General features: G+C 39.5%; 1 protein-coding gene across 1 annotated transcript in view; it reads right to left on the bottom strand.

Annotated features, from left to right (window-relative positions):
- SF3B3 (splicing factor 3b subunit 3) overlaps positions 1 to 18,656 on the bottom strand; it is a 48,914-nt gene that overhangs the window by 11,928 nt on the left and 18,330 nt on the right. The window contains exons 10-15 of the mRNA XM_007526661.3: positions 15,150 to 15,245; positions 12,332 to 12,404; positions 5,970 to 6,121; positions 5,543 to 5,698; positions 3,890 to 4,045; positions 3,442 to 3,585 (exon numbers count right to left, since the gene is read on the bottom strand). Of these exons, the coding sequence (XP_007526723.1) occupies positions 3,442 to 3,585; positions 3,890 to 4,045; positions 5,543 to 5,698; positions 5,970 to 6,121; positions 12,332 to 12,404; positions 15,150 to 15,245 (777 nt within the window). The remainder of the gene's footprint in view (positions 1 to 3,441; positions 3,586 to 3,889; positions 4,046 to 5,542; positions 5,699 to 5,969; positions 6,122 to 12,331; positions 12,405 to 15,149; positions 15,246 to 18,656) is intronic.

The raw sequence follows: 18,656 nt of genomic DNA, 5'->3' as shown, positions 1-18,656 counted from the left end.
GGTTCAATCCCTAGCACCACTACAAAAAAAAAGAGAAGAAAAAAAAGGGTAGAGAGATAGGAAGAGATTTCCATGCCTGAGGCTCCAAAGTCCCAGATTCAATCTCCCACACCACCATAAACCAGAGCCGAGCAGTGCCCTGGTAAATAAATAAAATAAAATAATTGAGGTGTGTGGTGGCACACTCAGTTAAGTGCACCTCTTACCTTGTGCAAGGATCTGGGTTTGAGCCCCCACTCCCCACATGCAGAGGAGTATTTCACAAGAATAAATAATTCATGCTGCGGGTTTCTCTCTTTACACCCATCTCTTTCCATCTAAACCCCAAAGTTAAAGATTTAAAAAAAATAAGTATAAAACATATTTCAAATATATTTACATATATAACCATACATATACATAAATACACAACAGCTTAGCTATCACAGATTACAAGATGAAATATTTTAGGTATGTTAGGTAAATAAAACATTAAAATCAACATCATCTGGGGCCAGGCAGTGACGCAACTGGTTAAGTGCACACATTACAGTGCATAAGGTCATAGGTTCAAGCCCCCGGTCCCTCCTGTAGGAGGAAAGTTTCACAAGTGGTGAAGTAGGGCTACAGATGTCTCTCTGTCTTCCTCTCCTGTTGCTATGTTTCATATTGGTTTGTTCCCCTTCCAACTCTGAGAGAATTGGTTTGGCCCTTGCTAGTTTCGCGCCCCCTTTCCTCCCCACCCCCTATGCTAAGGATGGGCAGAGTCCCAGGAGAATGATTGGGAAGCACATGGTGTGGTGATTTGCCCGTTTGTGAATAAAGGTTAAACTGCAGCTTCTCAGCCCAGCCGTGTGTCGCCGAGTCTCTCTCCACTGCCGCGACGCCAGCCCGGCATGCTGGAGCTCCCGAACTTTAACAACACTCTCCCTATCTCTAACTCCTTTCAATGGTTCTCTATCTCTATCTAATAATAAATATTAAAAAAACAAACAAAGGGAGCGGTAACACAGTGGGTTAAGCGCATGAGGCACAAAGCACAAGGACAGGAATAAGGACCCCACTTTGAGCCCCTGGCTCTCCACCTGCAGGGGAGTCGCTTCATAAGCGGTGAAGCAGGTCTACAGGTGTCTATCTTTCTCTCCCCTCCTCTCTCCATTTCTCTCTGTCCTATCCAACAATGACAACAATTGTAAGTACAACAATAAAACAAGGGCAAAAAAAGGGAATGAATAAATATTTTTTAAAAACCAACCAACCAAACAAAAAAAACTTCTTTTAAAAAAAATCAACATCATCTCTTCCTTTCTTGTGGCTACTGAAAAATTTAAACCACACATGTAGCTTGCAATATACTTCCTTTTATTATTATTTATTAATTTTTTATAGTTATTGTAGTTATTATTGATGTTGTTGTTGTTGGATAGGACAGAGAGAAACGGAGAGAGGAGGGAAAGACAGGGGGAGAGAAAGACACCTGCAGACCTGCTTCACTGCTTGTGAAGCGACTCCCCTGCAGTTGGGGAGCTGGGGGCTCGAACCGAACCAGGATGCTTGCACCGGTCCTTGTGCTTGGTGCCATGTGTGCTTAACTCACTGCGTTACCGCCCAACCCCTGCATTATATTTCTAATCTACCACTAGCTTACAGGAAATACAAAAAAGAAAAACAATAAACACATGAAATGACTTTGCCAAACTCAGAAGGTGGGAAATCCTGCACGGCAATCTTTTTTTTTTTTTTTTTTTTAAATCTGGTTAAAAAAAAAAGGCAGAAAGGAGCAGAATGAAAAAGAGCAAAAAGGTTGATTAAGCAAGTACAAATAGTGGGATAACTTTCTGCAAAATCATGAGTGGAACCAAATGCAAACATTTTTGATTTCCTTTTTAAAATTTTTTTTATATTTATTTTCCCTTTTGCTGCCCTTGTTTTTCATTGTTGTTGTAGTTATTGTTGTTATCATGTTGTATAGGATACAGAGAAATGTAGAAAGAAGGGAAAGACAGAGGGGGAGAGAAAGATAGACACCTGCAGACCTGCTTCACCGCCTGTGAAGCAAACCCTACAGGTGGGGAGCCAGGGGCTCGAACCAGGATCCTTATGCTGGTCCTTGTGCTTTGCACCACGTGTGCTTAATCCGCTGTGCTACCACCCAACTCCCCAAATGGAAACATTAAAAAAAAAAAAAAAAAGCATATCCAATGTACCCAATGATAAACTCTTGAACAACTGTTAAATTGGGGGACAGGGAGACCTGAAACATCCATCTGTTAAGAGTTACCTTCTCAGGTATTAATAGATGGAATGGGACTAGATGGTGGCACACCTGGTTAAGCACTCACATTATAGAGTGCAAGGACCCGGGTTCAAGTCTCTAGTCCCCAACCCCAAGGGGAAAGCTTCAAAAGTGGTGAAGCAAAGCTGTAGATGTCTTTCTGTCCCTCTCCTAATTTCTCTCCATCTCTACCCAGTAATTAAAAAAAAAAAAAAGAGTGAACGTTATCTATTCTTGTATTTGCTAATAAAATACTTCCAAGTCTACCCAACACCCCCCAAAAGGGGGGTAGATAGGTTTGATAAAGCAAGAAGAAAAATGCAGTTTTGTTAATTGGTGATGGATATATGAAGGTTCACTACATAGTAGCCTAACTTCTGGACACATTTGAGATCTTCTAAATTAAAAAGTATGAAGTTCATGTTTGTTTATCCCACTTACATCATGTTAGAATATTTGTCTACTTTATTTAACTTCCCATCAAACTGATTTAATGGTTATTTATATAACTGAGTAAGTAATCATTAAAGAAAATGAAAAATAGGCATTTAACAACACAACACTATCTGATTCTCAAGTTCCTACTTTTAATGACAGGAAGCCATGGTTTATGTTAACTAACTGCTAAATTGTAGCCAGTGATGCTTTACTGCAATGGACTCCATTATGAATTGTGACGTATTATTTTCAAAAGTTGCACATTTTGAGAACTACTGATGACTCCTGAGAAACTCATCTAGATCTGGCCAAAAGCCTTTCCTGGCTTTCTTTCTCTAAATCAAGTTAAGAAAAATCTAACAGCACCATTCTATTTTCAAAGACTTGAGTATAGATAATGTCCATAATGAACAAGAGTGCACTAAGTGGCTAGGTGCTGGTACACCTGGTTAAGTGCACAAATCACCATATGTAAGGACCCAGGTTAGTTCAAGTTACCTGATCCCCACCTGCAGGGGGCAGAGGAACACACCTCACAAAGGGTGAAGCAGGTCTGCAGTTGTCTATTTTCTCTCTATCCCCACCCCCACGCCCACAATAAAACAGAAAGGAGGGAGAAAATAAGGAAAAAGTAGGTGCTGGGAGAGGTGGATTCATAGTGCTGGCCATGGTGATAGGACTGGAGGCAATAAAGAATACATGAAACGTAGAGACCTAGCACCAATACTGTGACCCTGTGGACTGCTCACCTGTAGTCCAATATTCAGGTATAGGAAACCAATAGAACCCCTCTCCCCGAGCTCATCCTGCTTCTCAGTTCCACCCATTTCCACAATACACAAGGACTCAGGCTGGGCTGGAAGAGCTTGCATGCTCAAAGGTTGCAGGCAGTCCTAAGGGAGGGAAAAAAAAAGTATATATATGAAATAACCAATTTTGCAAAGAAACCTAGCAGAATAATATATTTTAGAAGTGAACAACATTTTTTAAGTGGATGGGCAATATGAGGAATAGGTTCAAAGATGGTAGTAAGATACTAGTTTAAAAAGCTTCAGATCAGCATTTTCAGTGCACTACTGAAGTCTTCTGATATGTGCTAGTATACGTAGTGCAACTGATCTCACAGACTGACTTAGGGAAGAGATCATAAGTTCAAACTGTACCTGCAAGATCTGTGAATTTGAGGTTGACACTTACAGAAGGATCCAGGGAGATGATTCTGACAGTATTGTCTACCAGTCCCACAGCCAGGAAGCGAGATCGCTGCTCTCCAGGAGGTACATTGGCAAGACTCATGCATACCACATCTGCAGACATCTCCTTCCGTTCTGTGTACTCGTTCAGCTGTCCCGACTACAAGAGTAAAGACAGAGGTGGTAGTAACCCACTCAAACGTACCTCCAAACCGTGGGCCCAAGTAAAGAAGACTACTAAATTTCTTTCTTTCTCTCACTCTTCTATAGATCAATGACCAAGGATCTCTTGACTTACATCCCAGGGCTGAATTACACACTAACAAACTTACTGACCAGAAAAATTAAGAGACTTGTTAATATGACACAAATTTTCCAGTCCTATAGAGACAGACAAATGGAAATACATATAACTTTTATCTATTCATGAGAATACTATTCAAGAGAAAGAGTTCAAATACAGAAGTTAAAAGCAATAAAATCTCAATCATAGGTATAGTCAGTCACACTATACAAGCTAGCCATAGCCAGGACCACTTCTAGAAGGAATGATGCTTAAACCAAACTTGGGTGGGGAAGATAGTATAATGGTTACGCAAAGGTTTATACTTGAGGTTCCAAAGTTCCAAGTTCAATCCCAGAACCACTAAGCCAAAGCTGAGCAGTGATCTGGTTTCTCTCTCATTAAAATAAGGATCTAAGCGCAAGGACCGATCTAAGGATCCCAGTTCAGGCCCCCAGTTCCCGACCTGCAGGGGAGTTGCTTCATAAGCAGTGAAGTAGGTCTGCAGGTGTCTGTCTTTCTCTCGCCCTCTCTGTCCTCCCCTCCTCTCTCCATTTCTCCCTGTCCTATCCAGCAACAATGACAGCAATAGTAACTACGACAATAAAAAGAAACAAAAGCAACAAAAGGGAATAAATAAATAAATATAAAATAAAGATCTGTATTCCTATAACTACATCTATTAAAAAAAATATATTAAAAAAAAAAAACCAAACTTTTCTTCCATATACTCTAGTTAGGATTGATACATGGTGGCTGGGTTAAGCAGCACACAGCACCTACATGTTAAGTCTTCCAGTTGCACATCTAGGACTATGCATGCCAAAGCAGTGACCTGATTCTCATGCTATCTCTTGTAAATGACTCCTTAGAAAAAATACAAATGAGGAGAAATGTTAAAAAGAATGACACAGGGGCTGGGTGGTATTACAGTGGGTTAAGCACACATGGTGCAAGGACCACCGCAAGAATCCCAGTTTGAGCTCCCAGCTCCCCACCTGCAGGGGGAGGTTGTTTCACAAGTGAAGCAGGTCTGCTTCTCTCCCTCCTTTCTTCCCCTCCTCTCTCGATTTCTCTCTGTCCCAGCCAACAATAGTAGCAATAAGCAGCAAGGGCAACAAAAGGGAAAAAATAGCCTCCAGGAGCAGTAGTTCATAGTGCAGGCACTGAGCCCCAGTGATAAACTGAAGGAAAAAGAAAGACACATGAATACATGAGCCCCCCAACACACACACACACACACACATCCATAGCACCTGCTTAGGGTCAAATAGATTGCTCCTCTCTTTAATTTTCTTGAATACAATCTAGACACCCAGACTATTATTCACAGCTTTACCTTCTGGACCCACAATGAATGATACAGTAACTTACAGGATCCATCTCAAAATAGACCAATTCTCCTCCTGTGAGGGCAATCACCACTTGTCGTTGGTTCACTGCACATTTCACAATTGTTTTTTTTCCAGGGGTTTTCCACTCATTGACTCTCTTGTCTGCTCTTATATGTCGAATGCCGTCAGGATATACCTAGAATCAGTAACAAAAGGAAACCTGACTTTTTAGCAATTTGACTTGTCACTCAGAATGACCCTCACTCTTATCACATCTGGAAACAACCAAGGCATTTGAGGTATCACTTGGGTCAATGACAAAAAAGTTAGTAGGCCCCAGGCAAGCTCAACTTCCTTTAAAAGTTCTTTCAAAGTGCAAAGTTCATTAAAATGAATAAGCACCCTAGTTCACAATGAGGGCAAAGAAAGGATAAAGTGAAGTAAGAGAAGCAGCTGAGAATCCTTACCTGTACTAAGGCATCATCTCCTAGCAAGGAACAGGACAAGGTTGGGGTGGTCCCCAGAAAGCCAGAATCAGTCACTTCTTCCACAGTCTCTCCGATGGACAAAACAAGTGTGGCATTAACGAAAGATACAATGATATAGGCATCAAACTCATCTGAAAAAGGAAAAAGACAAAGTTGGTTAGCTAAGAACAAGGCAAATAAGACTACAAGTTTTCTCCTAGAAATTTTCCAAGATACTTTAATGTGTTGTTAACATATTTATTTGTTCATATGGCAAGAAGGAGAGGATCATCCAAAAGATATTAAGGGTAACAGCCTACATATATACACTGCTTCTTCAATTGTTTAAATACACTGAACAGACATGTCCACCATTACCTCCAAAAGGTATTATTTCCTTGAGATAGTTGCTAGAAAAGATACAAGAGTACAAAGCAAGGGAATAAGAGGCACAGGAAATTTTGAATACAATATTTTTACACATTCAAGTTACAACTCATTTAATTAAATCAGTAGCCAATCACAAGCCATTACTAAAAAATAGTCTGTATAACCAGGAAAGGTCCCCAGCTTATGTGGGGATGTAAGACTTGATGAATAAAAAAAGATTAAGCCTCCATAGACAAAGATATTTATTTTTACTTTTCAAAATTAATTTATTGATCTATAATTATAGAATGATAGCTTTTTAAATTTTTTAAAAAAATATTTATTCCCTTTTTGTTACCCTTATTTTATTGTTGTAGTTATTATTATTAATTTTTTCCCTTTTGTTGCCCTTATTTTTTATTGTTGTTATTATTGTTATCATTGTTGGATAGAGAGAAATGGAGAGAGGAGGGGAAGACAGAGAGGGGGAAAGAAAGATAAGATACCTGCAGACCTGCTTCCCAGCTTGTGAAGCGACTCCCCCTGCAGGTGGGAAGCCAGGGGCTGGAAGCAGGATCCTTACGCCAGCCCTTGCACTTTGCGCCACCTGTGCTTAACCCACTGTGCTACCACCTGACTACCAGAATGATAGCTTGTAGCCGTCCACTTCCACTTAACAGGATCTCAGAATTATGACCCTTACTTATGAATCTAGTTGTCAGAGACAAAAAAAAACATTCTACAGTTGAAAAATGAAGATTTTTAGCATGTCTCAATAAAAAGGACAGTCCTTGATCTCCAGTTTTTAAATGTAACTCTTCAGTGGTCATGAGCAACCCTACTAGAATTTTCTTCTCTTTTTAATGAAATAGTTATATAAGCAAGCATTAATGAGGCCGACGTAAGGATCCCAGTTCGAGCCCCCGGCTCCCCACCTGCAGGGGAGCGCTTCACAAGCGGTGAAGCAAGTCTGCAGGTGTCTATCTTTCTCTCCCCTTCTCTGTCTTCCCCTCCTCTCTCCATTTCTCTCTGTCCTGTCCAGAAACGACGACATCAATAACAACAATCATAACTACAACAATAAAACAACAAGGGCAACAAAAGGGAATAAATATTTTTTTAAAAAGGCAAACCCAAGTTTCTCAGGCAGATACCAGACTTAAAGACCATCTACTTCTCACACAGCCCACCTTATAACATAAAACAGCTTTTATATATCTCCCATATCCAGCAGTTAGATATAAAGCTTACTCAAGATACATTAATTTTTACTTTTTTTTTCCATTGGGGAATTACTGTTTTACATTCAACAGTAAATACAATAGTTTATACATGCATAACATTCCCCAGTTTCCCATATAACAATACAACCCCCACTAGGTCCTCTGTCATCCTTCTTGGACCTGTATTCTCCCCACCCACCCACCCCCACCCCCACCCCAGAGTCTTTTACTTTGGTGTGATATATTTTAATATTTTTATTAGTGACTTAAAAATGAGTTATAAGGTTGTACGATAATAGAAGCATAAATCTACACCACTCCCACTAGCATAGTTGTATCCTTCAGCAACAGTAACCACCATAGCTCTCCCAAGATCATAGTTATAGGTTTACTATATCTATGTGCCTTTTTTTCAAGCTCATGAAGATACTAATTTTTAATAAGGAGTTAATGCTTGCCTACTTTACAGTTGAATTTTCTTTATGGACTTCTTTCTGGTCTTCATCAGACAGAAATCAAGGAAACAAGGAACTGGCCAGCAAATAAAAAAGGTACTGAATTGGAGCAGAAGGATAGGACACATTCCAAGAGGCCTTGACAGAGTTCAAAAGTCCTCTGGCTGATCCACTTCACCCACATCAATCACAGTTTAGGATTTGTTTGCTCCAAATGTGGTCTAGCTGAACTAAGGTTACTTGACTATTTCAACAGAATCAGTGTTCTTTAGGGGAAAAAGGGACCAGGTGAGGATGTATCATCGATCTAATCTACAATAATGTTCTGACCTGTTAGTGGGATAAAATCAATTTGGTTTACTGTAATCAGCATTTTAAATAAAACTGTTTCACATATAACATAGTAAGGACTATTTGTGCATGGCTTTTGGTTCAGCTAATAACAGACATGTATGCAGCCCAGGAGGTGGTGTGGTAGACTCCCAAGCATGAGGTCCTGAGTTCATCACCAGCACCGTTTGTGCTTTTCCTTCTAATAAATTATTTTATTTTTTAGATGAAAATATTGAGACAGAGAGGCAAAAAGAAAGGGATAGTTACTACAGCACCAGTTTCCTTCAATGCAATGGGAAACAGGCCTGGTTTGAACACATGGCAAAGTAACATACTACTCAAGCATGCTACTTTTCTGGCCCTAAATCAATCTTAGAAAATTAAACTGGGGGAGGGGGAGGAATAGGGGTAGATAGCACAATGGTTATGCAAAGAGACTCATGCCTGAGGCTCTAGGCTCTAAAGTCCCAGGTTTAATCCCTTGCCCCACCATAAACCAAAGCTGAGCAATACTCTGGGTTAAAAAAAAAAAAATTTTTAAAGGGGAGGGGCCACCAGGGGGTGATGCAGCTGGTTAAGCCCATGTTTCAATGCTCAAGAACCTGGGTTCGAGCCCCCATCTGCAGGGGGGAAGCTTTGCAAGTAGTGAAGCAGTGCTGTAGACCTTTCTTTTTTGCTCTATTTCCGCCTTCCCTCTCAATTGCTCTTGGTCTCTATCCAAATTAAAAAAAATTTTTTTTTTAATTAAATTGGGAGCCAGGTGGTGGTGTCCCAGGTTAAGTACACATATTACCATGTGCAAGGACCTGAGTTCAAGTCCCCACTCCCCATCTGTTGGGGGTATAATGAATGCTTCACAAGCAGTGAAGGTCTGCAGATGTCTCTGTCCCTCTCTCTTCTTGATTTCTTTGTCCTATCCAATACAAAATAGAAGGAAAAGAAAGAAAGAAAAAATATATATGACCACTGGGAGCAGTGGATTTCAGTAGTGCAGGCATCAAGCCCCAGTGGTGGTGGGGAAAAAAACTGAATTATTAAAAATAAATGAATACACGTGTACTGAGTGGCTGAAAGACAAGGACCAAAGATCTTTTCCCAATGGATATAATCTAATACTTTTACAGCAGAAAACCACAATAAGGGCTCATTTTCCAAATCATAAGGAGGAATGGTAAACAAGCAGCAAGTTGATTTTACATTATTTTATTACAATTACTAACATATAAATGCTTTAGGGGCACCTTCTAGAATGGCTTTGTTAGCACAAAGGCAATGTTCTATGCTTCTTTCCCCTACATGAAACGCTAAAGCTCAATACGCATCAGGTAAAGTAACCATCAGCATTCAGATGATTTAAGCATACAAAGACTCATTCATTCTTTGTGTTAAACTACTCAGTGCTTATCTTGCTTTTATAGTTCTGAATATTACTTAATTTTTCTACAAGATCCATTAATCAGTACACTTGAAAAATGAAAAACCATCTAGCAGAGTATAAAATTAAGGTTTTCTAGCTATAGGTTCTTTCAGATGAGTAAATCTTCATATTCCTCACGTTTTTGAGAAGAGAAGCTGAATCCTGCCTCAGACCACTCAGTACAAAGGAACGCTGAGAATGCATGTGGACATGCAACTGTATAATTATCCTCTGAGAGATGACTTCAGGGCTTTCTCACTATTTTGTGTAAGTTCCCTCTCCCTGGAGAAACTCTAAGACCCCATTATAGACCCTAACAGGAAGTACACACCTGTGGTGATCAGCACCTTCACCAGCCACCTGTGGAAGAGAAAAAAAGGCTTGGTATTGGTAGTGTGCATCACCAAGTACCAGCCAAGGTTAGTAGTTTCCAGGAAGACTGCAGCATGTGTGGACATGTGGGATGTTTACTCAACAGTAATTTGGGAAATCTGAAGAGAATGAACAGAGAAAACCTGACCTGCTTTTATAGTTGATAGCTCAAATTTTAATTACTAAAGAGCAAACTCGATCAGATGGATCTTTTCTTAGATTGTGATATTTTAGAGAAGAATATTCACCTACAAATTCAGTCATAGGGTGGGGGTAGATAGCAAAATGGTTATGCAAAAAGATTCTCATGCCTGAGGCTCCAAAGTCCCAGGTTCAATTCCCCTGCACCACCATAAGCCAGAGCTGAGCAGTGCTCTGGTGTTTCTGTTGTTCTCTCTCCAACTGTCTCAAAAATAAAATAAATAAGTAAATAAATAAATACTTTAAAAAAAACTCAGTCATACAACATACTACAAACCTTCTCTAACTCAGAAACGTGCTGGGAACATGCTGATGCCATTTGTCACATCCTAATGTGACGCCATGATTCTGTATACTTGCCTTTCTTACAGAGTACATGGCAAGTACTTGGACAGCAGGTATCCTATCCTGAGAGTACACAATGACACTTAGAAGACTGGCAGAAGAACTCGTGCTAAACAACTAGTAAGCTCTACAGACTCTTCTGCAGGGTTGGTCAACTGAGCATTGGACTGGATTCAGGAAAACAGGGCTTTTACTCTCCATTCATTACCTAAATGCACTATCTTTGGACACTCAATCGCTGGCTTAAGAGTGGTAACTTCTATAAATCCATTTTAAAATTAAGCTAAGAAATAAAACAAAACAAAAAGGAAAAGTACTAAGTTTTATCTCAAGATACCTTTACAGTTCAAACAGTCTAAGCAATGCTAACAAGTTATGTCATCAAACTAAAGAAGAACAATGGCCAACTAAAGATGGCCAGTTGGTTTGTCACACAATCAACTATCTTGGGTTAAGGAGCTATAATGGCTATACAAAAAGGACTTTCATGCCTGAGGCACCAAAGGTCCCAAGTTCAATCCCCCACCACCACAAGGCAGAGCTGAGCAGTGCTTTGGTAAAAATAAATGAGAAAAAAAACTTTTGTGAGTGAGGATGTATCTATCTCCAGCTAAAATAAACCTAAATTTCTATTCACTTTTGCTTTTGTCTGAGATTTGACTTCACTGCCTCAATGCAAACTAAATATCAAAATCTATATTCTACCAATGCAAAGTTCTCCCATTTATGTTCAATTCCAAACTTGTTCCATTCAACCCAAATATCTAAGTATCAGGAAAAAATTAGCTATTTTCTCAAGAAAGTGTTGTTTGGTGGTCAGGTCTCAATCACCATTCTCACATTCCTGGGCAAAAAGTACATTTTAGGAATAAAAATGACCTATAGCCCCAAAGTGATTCAAAAGGAAAATGACTATGCCCTCTCTTCTCCAATCCTTTTTTTCCACTCACTCTAACATCCTGGATCCATTCAATCTCTGCTTCCTTGAAACACAACTAGTCTCAGAAAAGGATTAACCTGATTTAGTAAATCTCTTTAACACTTAGAATAAACTTAAATTTTACTGTGACTGTAGCGCAATAGACAAAAAGAACTGTTCTTCACATATCTAGTAAGTTATGAGAGATCTAGTAAGTTTCTCAAGTATCAATAAAGTCAAACACCAAATTGACAACTCTGTGACACTAAAATTAACAACCACTCTATGTATCCCTTTACATAGAAAAAGTACAAAAAGTAGTAAGCATGGAACACTAATTTGGACGACCGTAAAAGCATGGTGTCAGGCTAGGGGGGAAAAAAAAAGTCTAGTATATAGTGCTAGATGAAGTGATTTTAGAAATATTATGGAGCCAGGGCAATAACTCAAGATGCTGGAGCATAGCACTTGCATGTCCGAGGTCTCAGAAGTACCAAATTCAATCCAAGGCAGAGGTGGGTGGGTATGTGTGTGTGTACCACAAAAGCAAATACATTTTAAAAGTATACTGGGGTGGGGAGGGGGGGGAGAAGAGAAAAAGAGGTAGGAAGGGGGGGGAAGGGAGAGTGACAGGGAGAGAAGGAAAGATTATGAATGTAGTCTCCTAAATCTTTCTTATCAAGGGCACTCAGACCCTCATTTTTGACGGTTGGAAAAGGTCTGCTTACCTTCAATGTGTCGACGTACTGTCCAGACAGCATTGGGATTACCGGGTAGCTCAGAGACAGCCATTTCTGATACCTGAAAGAAAAACCACAGATCCAGTGAACAGGGAACTAAGCTTCTAATTCACAACCACTCTACATAAGGCCTTAAAGGTAATGTTCACTTTATATGCTACATTAAAAGCATGAAAACACCTAGTCAAGCAGATCTGCATGCACCCCCCCAGCAACACACAAAGTAACAAAAGACAAAATGAGAACTCCATGAATGGTAGAGGTGTTTGATGAATACTCTCATCACACACACATGCACACAACTCAAACCAAAACACCGGAGTTATTGGCAATCCCCATGAAAAGATTTTAACAAGATGCTGGGAGAAGTTGTTGCAGCCAAAAGCAACCTGCATCTTTCTCAAAAAAAAGAGAAAAAAAGCACAGCACTTGAAATTGAAACAGATCATCTAAGTGAAAATCCTATTTACTTTCCATAAGCTTAAATTTGACCTCTTTTCCTCAACATAAAAACTTTGTTCGTAACCATAGCTATTATGCTGTTTCCCCTGTTCAACCTCTCTTTTTTCATAAATCAATTAAAATGTCACAGCTCTTAAGAATTGTTAGGAAATGGCAGTAGGTAAAGTACTGAATTCTCATGAAGATATCAAAATTCAACCCCGAGTATTATATATGCCAGAAAAATCATCTAGTCAAAATAAATGTATAATGTCAAGATAAATAAATCTAAATTAAAAAAATGTCTGTCAAAATTGGGCTCAGAGCAGAGGGTAGATAGCGTAACGGTTACGCAAATGGACTCTCTCATGCTTGAGGCAACAAAGTCCCAGGTTCAATCCCCCACACCACCATAAGCCAGAGTTGAACAGTGATACCTCTGGTAACAAAAACAAACAAAAATCTCAGTCCGGTTATTACTTTTGGGGCCAGGTGGTGGCATACCTGGTTGAGTACACGTTACAATATGCAAGGACCCAGGTCAAGCCATTAGTCCACACCTGCAAGGGGAAAGCAGGACTGCAGGTGTCTATTTCCCCTTTCCCTCTTGATTTCTGGCTATCTCTATGCAATAAATAAAGATAATTTTAAAAAATCAAAATTGGGCTCAGATCATTGAAAATTAAGTGGACGGGCTAGGAATAACTTAGTGTTAAAGACTGTTTTGTATGTATCAGAACCTATTTAAGAATATTAGGTAGATGAATGAATAATTTAGCAATCTAATTTTTTTAATTCCCTGACATAGCAATAATAATAGCTTGTATTTATCAAATAGTTACAATATGGCATAACTGAAGCTAAACTCCACCTATGTACTACTTGGTTCACACAACAATCTATTAAAGCAGTTGTCATAACTAAGTTTTCTCAGAAAAGGAAGTAAAGCTTAATAGTTATTAAGTGGGGAGTCGGGCTGTAGTACAGCGGGCTAAGCGCAGGTGGTGCAAAGCACAAAGACCGGCATAAGGATCCCTGTTTGAACCCCGGCTCCCCACCTGCAGGGGAGTCGCTTCACAGGCGGTGAAGCAGGTCTGCAGGTGCCTGTCTTTCTCTCCTCCTCTCTGTCTTCCCCTCCCTCTCTCCATTTCTCTCTGTCCTATCCAACAACAACAACAACAACAATTACAACAATAAAACAAGGGCAACAAAAGGGAAAAAATAAATATAAAAAATATATATTAAAAAAAGTTATTAAGTGGCAGAGTCAGAATTTAAGATTATCACTGGGTTCAGGTGGTGGAGCTCCTAGTAGAGTACACATTACACTGCACAATGACCCTGAGTTCACTCCCCCAGTTCCCACCTGCAGGGTGAATGCTTCATAAGTGGTGAAGCAGTGTTACAAGTCTCTCTCTCCTCCTGCTATCTCCCAATTCCCCTTAATTTGTCTCAATCCATTAAAAAAAAAAAAAAAAGAAAAAGGCTATCTTTTTTGGTCCATCTTGAACAACACGTTATAGGGAGGAAAAAAAAAAAGACGAACACACTACACATATGCAGTGGGAGGTTGAGTGGTAGTGCACCCAGGTCTAATTTCAAGTGCCCAGTCCCCATCTGCAGGAGGAAACCTTCACTAGTGAAGCTGTGTCTCTCCTTTTTTTTTTTTTAAGTATCTCTTTTTTTTTCTCTCCTCTTTTATCTTCCCCATCCCTCTCTTTGCTCTCTGTCTTTACCACCAATGTGTACATGATTTTTTAAAAATAAGTAATAAAGACAGGCAGTGGGTCTCAGAGCTAGACTGTTCTAAAAGCATGAAGCTTTATATACTAACAAAATCAAGTCTAGGACATTTGCTAAAAGAGAACACCATGACGAATGTTCAGAACTTCAGAAAATAACTACCAAACGAATAGAAGATATTTAATGAATTACAATGTATTTACTGGGATGAAATATCATAGAAACACTAAAATCAACAAGGTATATATGGAATAAATTTGACAAGACACAAAAATGCATACACAGCATTTACACAGTAATATAAGTATCTAAAATCTTTGAATAAAGATCCAGGCTAGAAGGAAACAGAATAAAATGTTCCCTACATATTTTCTAACTTAAACATTTATGTCGTAATTAGTAAATCTAGAACTAAAGTGTTTTTCTTTTATTCTCATTTGCATTTTTTAAAAACAGCTTATTCAGGCTAACATAATAAAAAGAAATTTAAACTCTAAACTTCATGGAATTAGGGGAAAATACATTTTTTTCTTTCATAGTAACTGGATTTCTCTCTCCATCCATAGGCAGAATTTGTCAATGCCTCCCTCCATGCCCTGCTGGAGAGAAATGCCAACCTTACCTCAAGTCCATGCCTTAAAACTCTCAGAGATGAGCGAGGGCCCCTACCACAAGCCACATAGAGTTGTGGAGTATCTTCATTGGCCAGATCAGCTATCTACAACGAAATAGATAAAGGAAAAAAAAATGTTCAGTTGTGTCACACCCAACCTGGATTATTCACAGGTAACAATTTAAGTTTACACACGGCTGATAAGCCCAGGCTATATGAAGGGAAAAGAAACCCTAAAGTCAGAAAGAACAAACCAGTTAAAGTGGCAAAGTTTTCCAATGAAAGACTTAAATTACTATTATTTTTTTTAAATCTGTAGGTTATGTTTGTTTTATTGCCCCCATAATTATTGAGATTTGGTGCCTGCATTATGAACCACTGCTCGTGGAGGCCACCCTTTGTTCCTTCTTTTATTTGAAAGAAGAGAAACTGAGGGTGGAGGAGATAGAGAGGAAGTAAGACACACACCTACAGACCTGCTTTGCCATTTATGAAGCACCCCTCCTGCAGGTATACAGCCACTATACACTGATATCCCTAAAAAATAATGTAACTCATCTATTTTAAATGTGCCATCTTTGTATGGCTTTAAGCCATACTCAAGGCACACGCCATACATTTACTTTGACACAACATTAAAACTGGTGGACCAGGAGACCAGGTTATCATGCACAAAGACCTGGGTTCAAGGTCCTGATCCCCATCTACATGAGGGACATTTCACAAGGGTAAAGCAGTGATGCAGGTATCTCCCCCATCTCAATTTCTGTCCTATCAAATGGGGGGTGGTGGCATGTGTGGAGACTAGTAAAAATAGCATGATGACAGAGTACAGGATTTGCATGTGAGGTCCCAGGTTCAATCCTCAACATTACCTTATGCCAGAGCTGAGCAGTAGGATGGCTTTTTTTTTTTAAAACTGGGTCACCGAAAGTGCTCAGCTGGAGAACATGCTGTTCATTAATCTGGGATGCATTGGATCGACCTTCTCGTGGTGCATCCCGTGAGTACCCATTTATTGGGGAAACTGACGATCCCTCCTAGCCGACGTAAGGATCCCAGTTCCCCACCCGCAGAGGAGTCGCTTCACAGGCGGTGAAGCAGGTCTGCAGGTGTCTGTCTTTCTCTCCCCGTCTTCCCCTCCTCTCTCAATTTCTCTCTGTCCTATCCAACAATGAACAACATCAACAATGGCAATAATAAGAACCACAACGAGGCTACAACAACAAGGGCAACAAAAAGGGGGAAAAAAATGGCCTCCAGGAGCGGTGGATTCATGGTGCAGGCATCAAGCCCAGCAAAAACCCTGGAGGGAAAAAAAAAAAAAAAAGAAGAATATATATATATAAAAAAAAGGACTAAGCCTTTCTCAAAAAGAAGTTAATTTCAAAAGTGACTTTTTAAAATAAGGAAGTATGCATAAACGCTGACTTGTTTCCTCAATACAATAACTACATGCTGCTCTCACAATATAATTTAACCAGCTAGGAAGGGTAGGGTGGTCTCTAACGGTCACTCAAACTCAAACCCCAGCAATTCAGTAAGCAGTGACATGGTAAACCTGTACTACAGTGGCACACCTTCAGTTGTGAGGAACACAACTTTTCATATGGACAATCTTAGGTTCCTGCGCCTATTTAAAATTTCTGTTACAAATCCCAGTGGGAGTATTTTAAAGAACTAAATGTTAAAATGTGACCTATAAATATTCACAAACTATTAAAGGTCAATCTTATAGTAATGCAAAGTATACAAGCAATTAAGAAAAATGTAATATATATGTATGTACATATAGACACATACACACCAAGATTGAGAAAATCTCTAGAAATTAACTTATTTAATAACAACAATTTCAGTTAATAAAGGAAAAGACTAGCACAAGGGGGGCAGGTAGTGGTGCACATAATAGAGCACACGTTACAATGTGCAAGGACTTAATTCAAGGCCCAAGTTTCTACCTTCATAAGTGGTGAAGCAGTGCTGGAATTCTCCTTTTACCCTGCCCCCACCTTCCCTCTCAATTTTTGTTTCTATCCAATAAATAATTTTTAAAAACAGGGTGGGGTAGATAGCATAATGGTTATGCAAAGAGACTCTCATTCCTGAGGCTCCAAAGTCCCAGGTTCAATCCCTGTACCACCATAAATCAGAGCTGAGCAGTGCTCTGGTAAAAACAAAAGAGCCCCCACACCTATGGACATCTAATCTTTGACAAAGGGGCTCAGACTATGGGGAAAGCAGAGTCTCTTCAACAAATGTTGTTGGAAACAATGGGTTGAAACATGCAGAAGAATGAAACTGAACCACTGTATTTCACCAAATATAAAAGTAAATTCCAAGTGGATCAAGGACTTGGATGTTAGACCACAAACTATCAGATACTTAGAAGAAAATATTGGCAGAACTCTTTTCCGCATAAATTTCAAAGACATCTTCAATGAAACAAATCCAATTACAAAGAAGACTAAGGCAAGTATAAACCTATGGGACTACATCAAATTAAAAAGCTTCTTCACAGCAAAAGAAACCACTACCCCAACAGCTGTTAAAAATGGTGACTTCACTGTTTTCAGCCAATCTTGGATGGACCTTGAAAAAATCATGTTGAGTGGGGAGTCGGGCTGTAGCGCAGCGGGTTAAGCGCAGGTGGTGCAAAGCACAAGGACTGGCATAAGGATCCCGGTTCGATCCCCGGCTCCCCACCTGCAGGGGAGTTGCTTCACAGGCGGTGAAGCAGGTCTGCAGGTGTCTATCTTTCTCTCCTCCCCTCTGTCTCCCCCTCCTCTCTCCATTTCTCTCTGTCTTATCCAACAACGAAGACAACAACAATAATAACTACAACAATAAAACAACAAGGGCAACAAAAGGGAATAAATAAAATAAAATATTAAAAAAAAGAAATTAAAAAATCATGTTGAGTGAAATAAGTCAAAAACAGAACGATGAATATGGGATGATCTCACTCTTAGGCAGAAGTGAAAAACAAAATCAGAAAAGAAAACAGAAGTAGAACCTGAAATGGAATTGGCATATCTCACCAAAGTAAAAGACTCTGGGGTGGGTGGGTGGGTGGGGAGAATACAGGTCCAAGAAGGATTCAGAGGACCTAGTGGGGGTTGTATTGTTATATGGGAATCTGGGGAATGTTATGCATGTACAAACTATTGTACTTACTGTTGAATGTAAAACATTAATTCCCCAATAAAAAAGAAATAGTACTAAAAAAAAAGAAATCAAAGGGGGGAAAAAAACCTGCAGCAGAAGACTTACACTTTGTACCTTTTGTATAACTGGACTTTTTGTACCAATCACAGTCCTAAGTTGGCTCAACTGTTAAGAACATTGGGCTGCCTATCATGCTTGAGATTCCCAGTTCAAATCCCAACACATCATGTATCAGTGGTGCTTGGTTTCTCTCTCTCCTCTGCATCACGCAAAACTCTCTTGTATATAATAATTAAAATGTTTTGGGGCTAATAACTCTTGATTTTCTATTATTAGCTGCTCTATCTT

The sequence above is a fragment of the Erinaceus europaeus genome, chromosome 2 (genome assembly GCF_950295315.1).
Source record: "Erinaceus europaeus chromosome 2, mEriEur2.1, whole genome shotgun sequence".
NCBI classification, from domain to species: domain Eukaryota; kingdom Metazoa; phylum Chordata; class Mammalia; order Eulipotyphla; family Erinaceidae; genus Erinaceus; species Erinaceus europaeus.
Note: the sequence above shows the minus strand (reverse complement) of the source record. Positions and strands in the feature narration are given on the sequence as shown.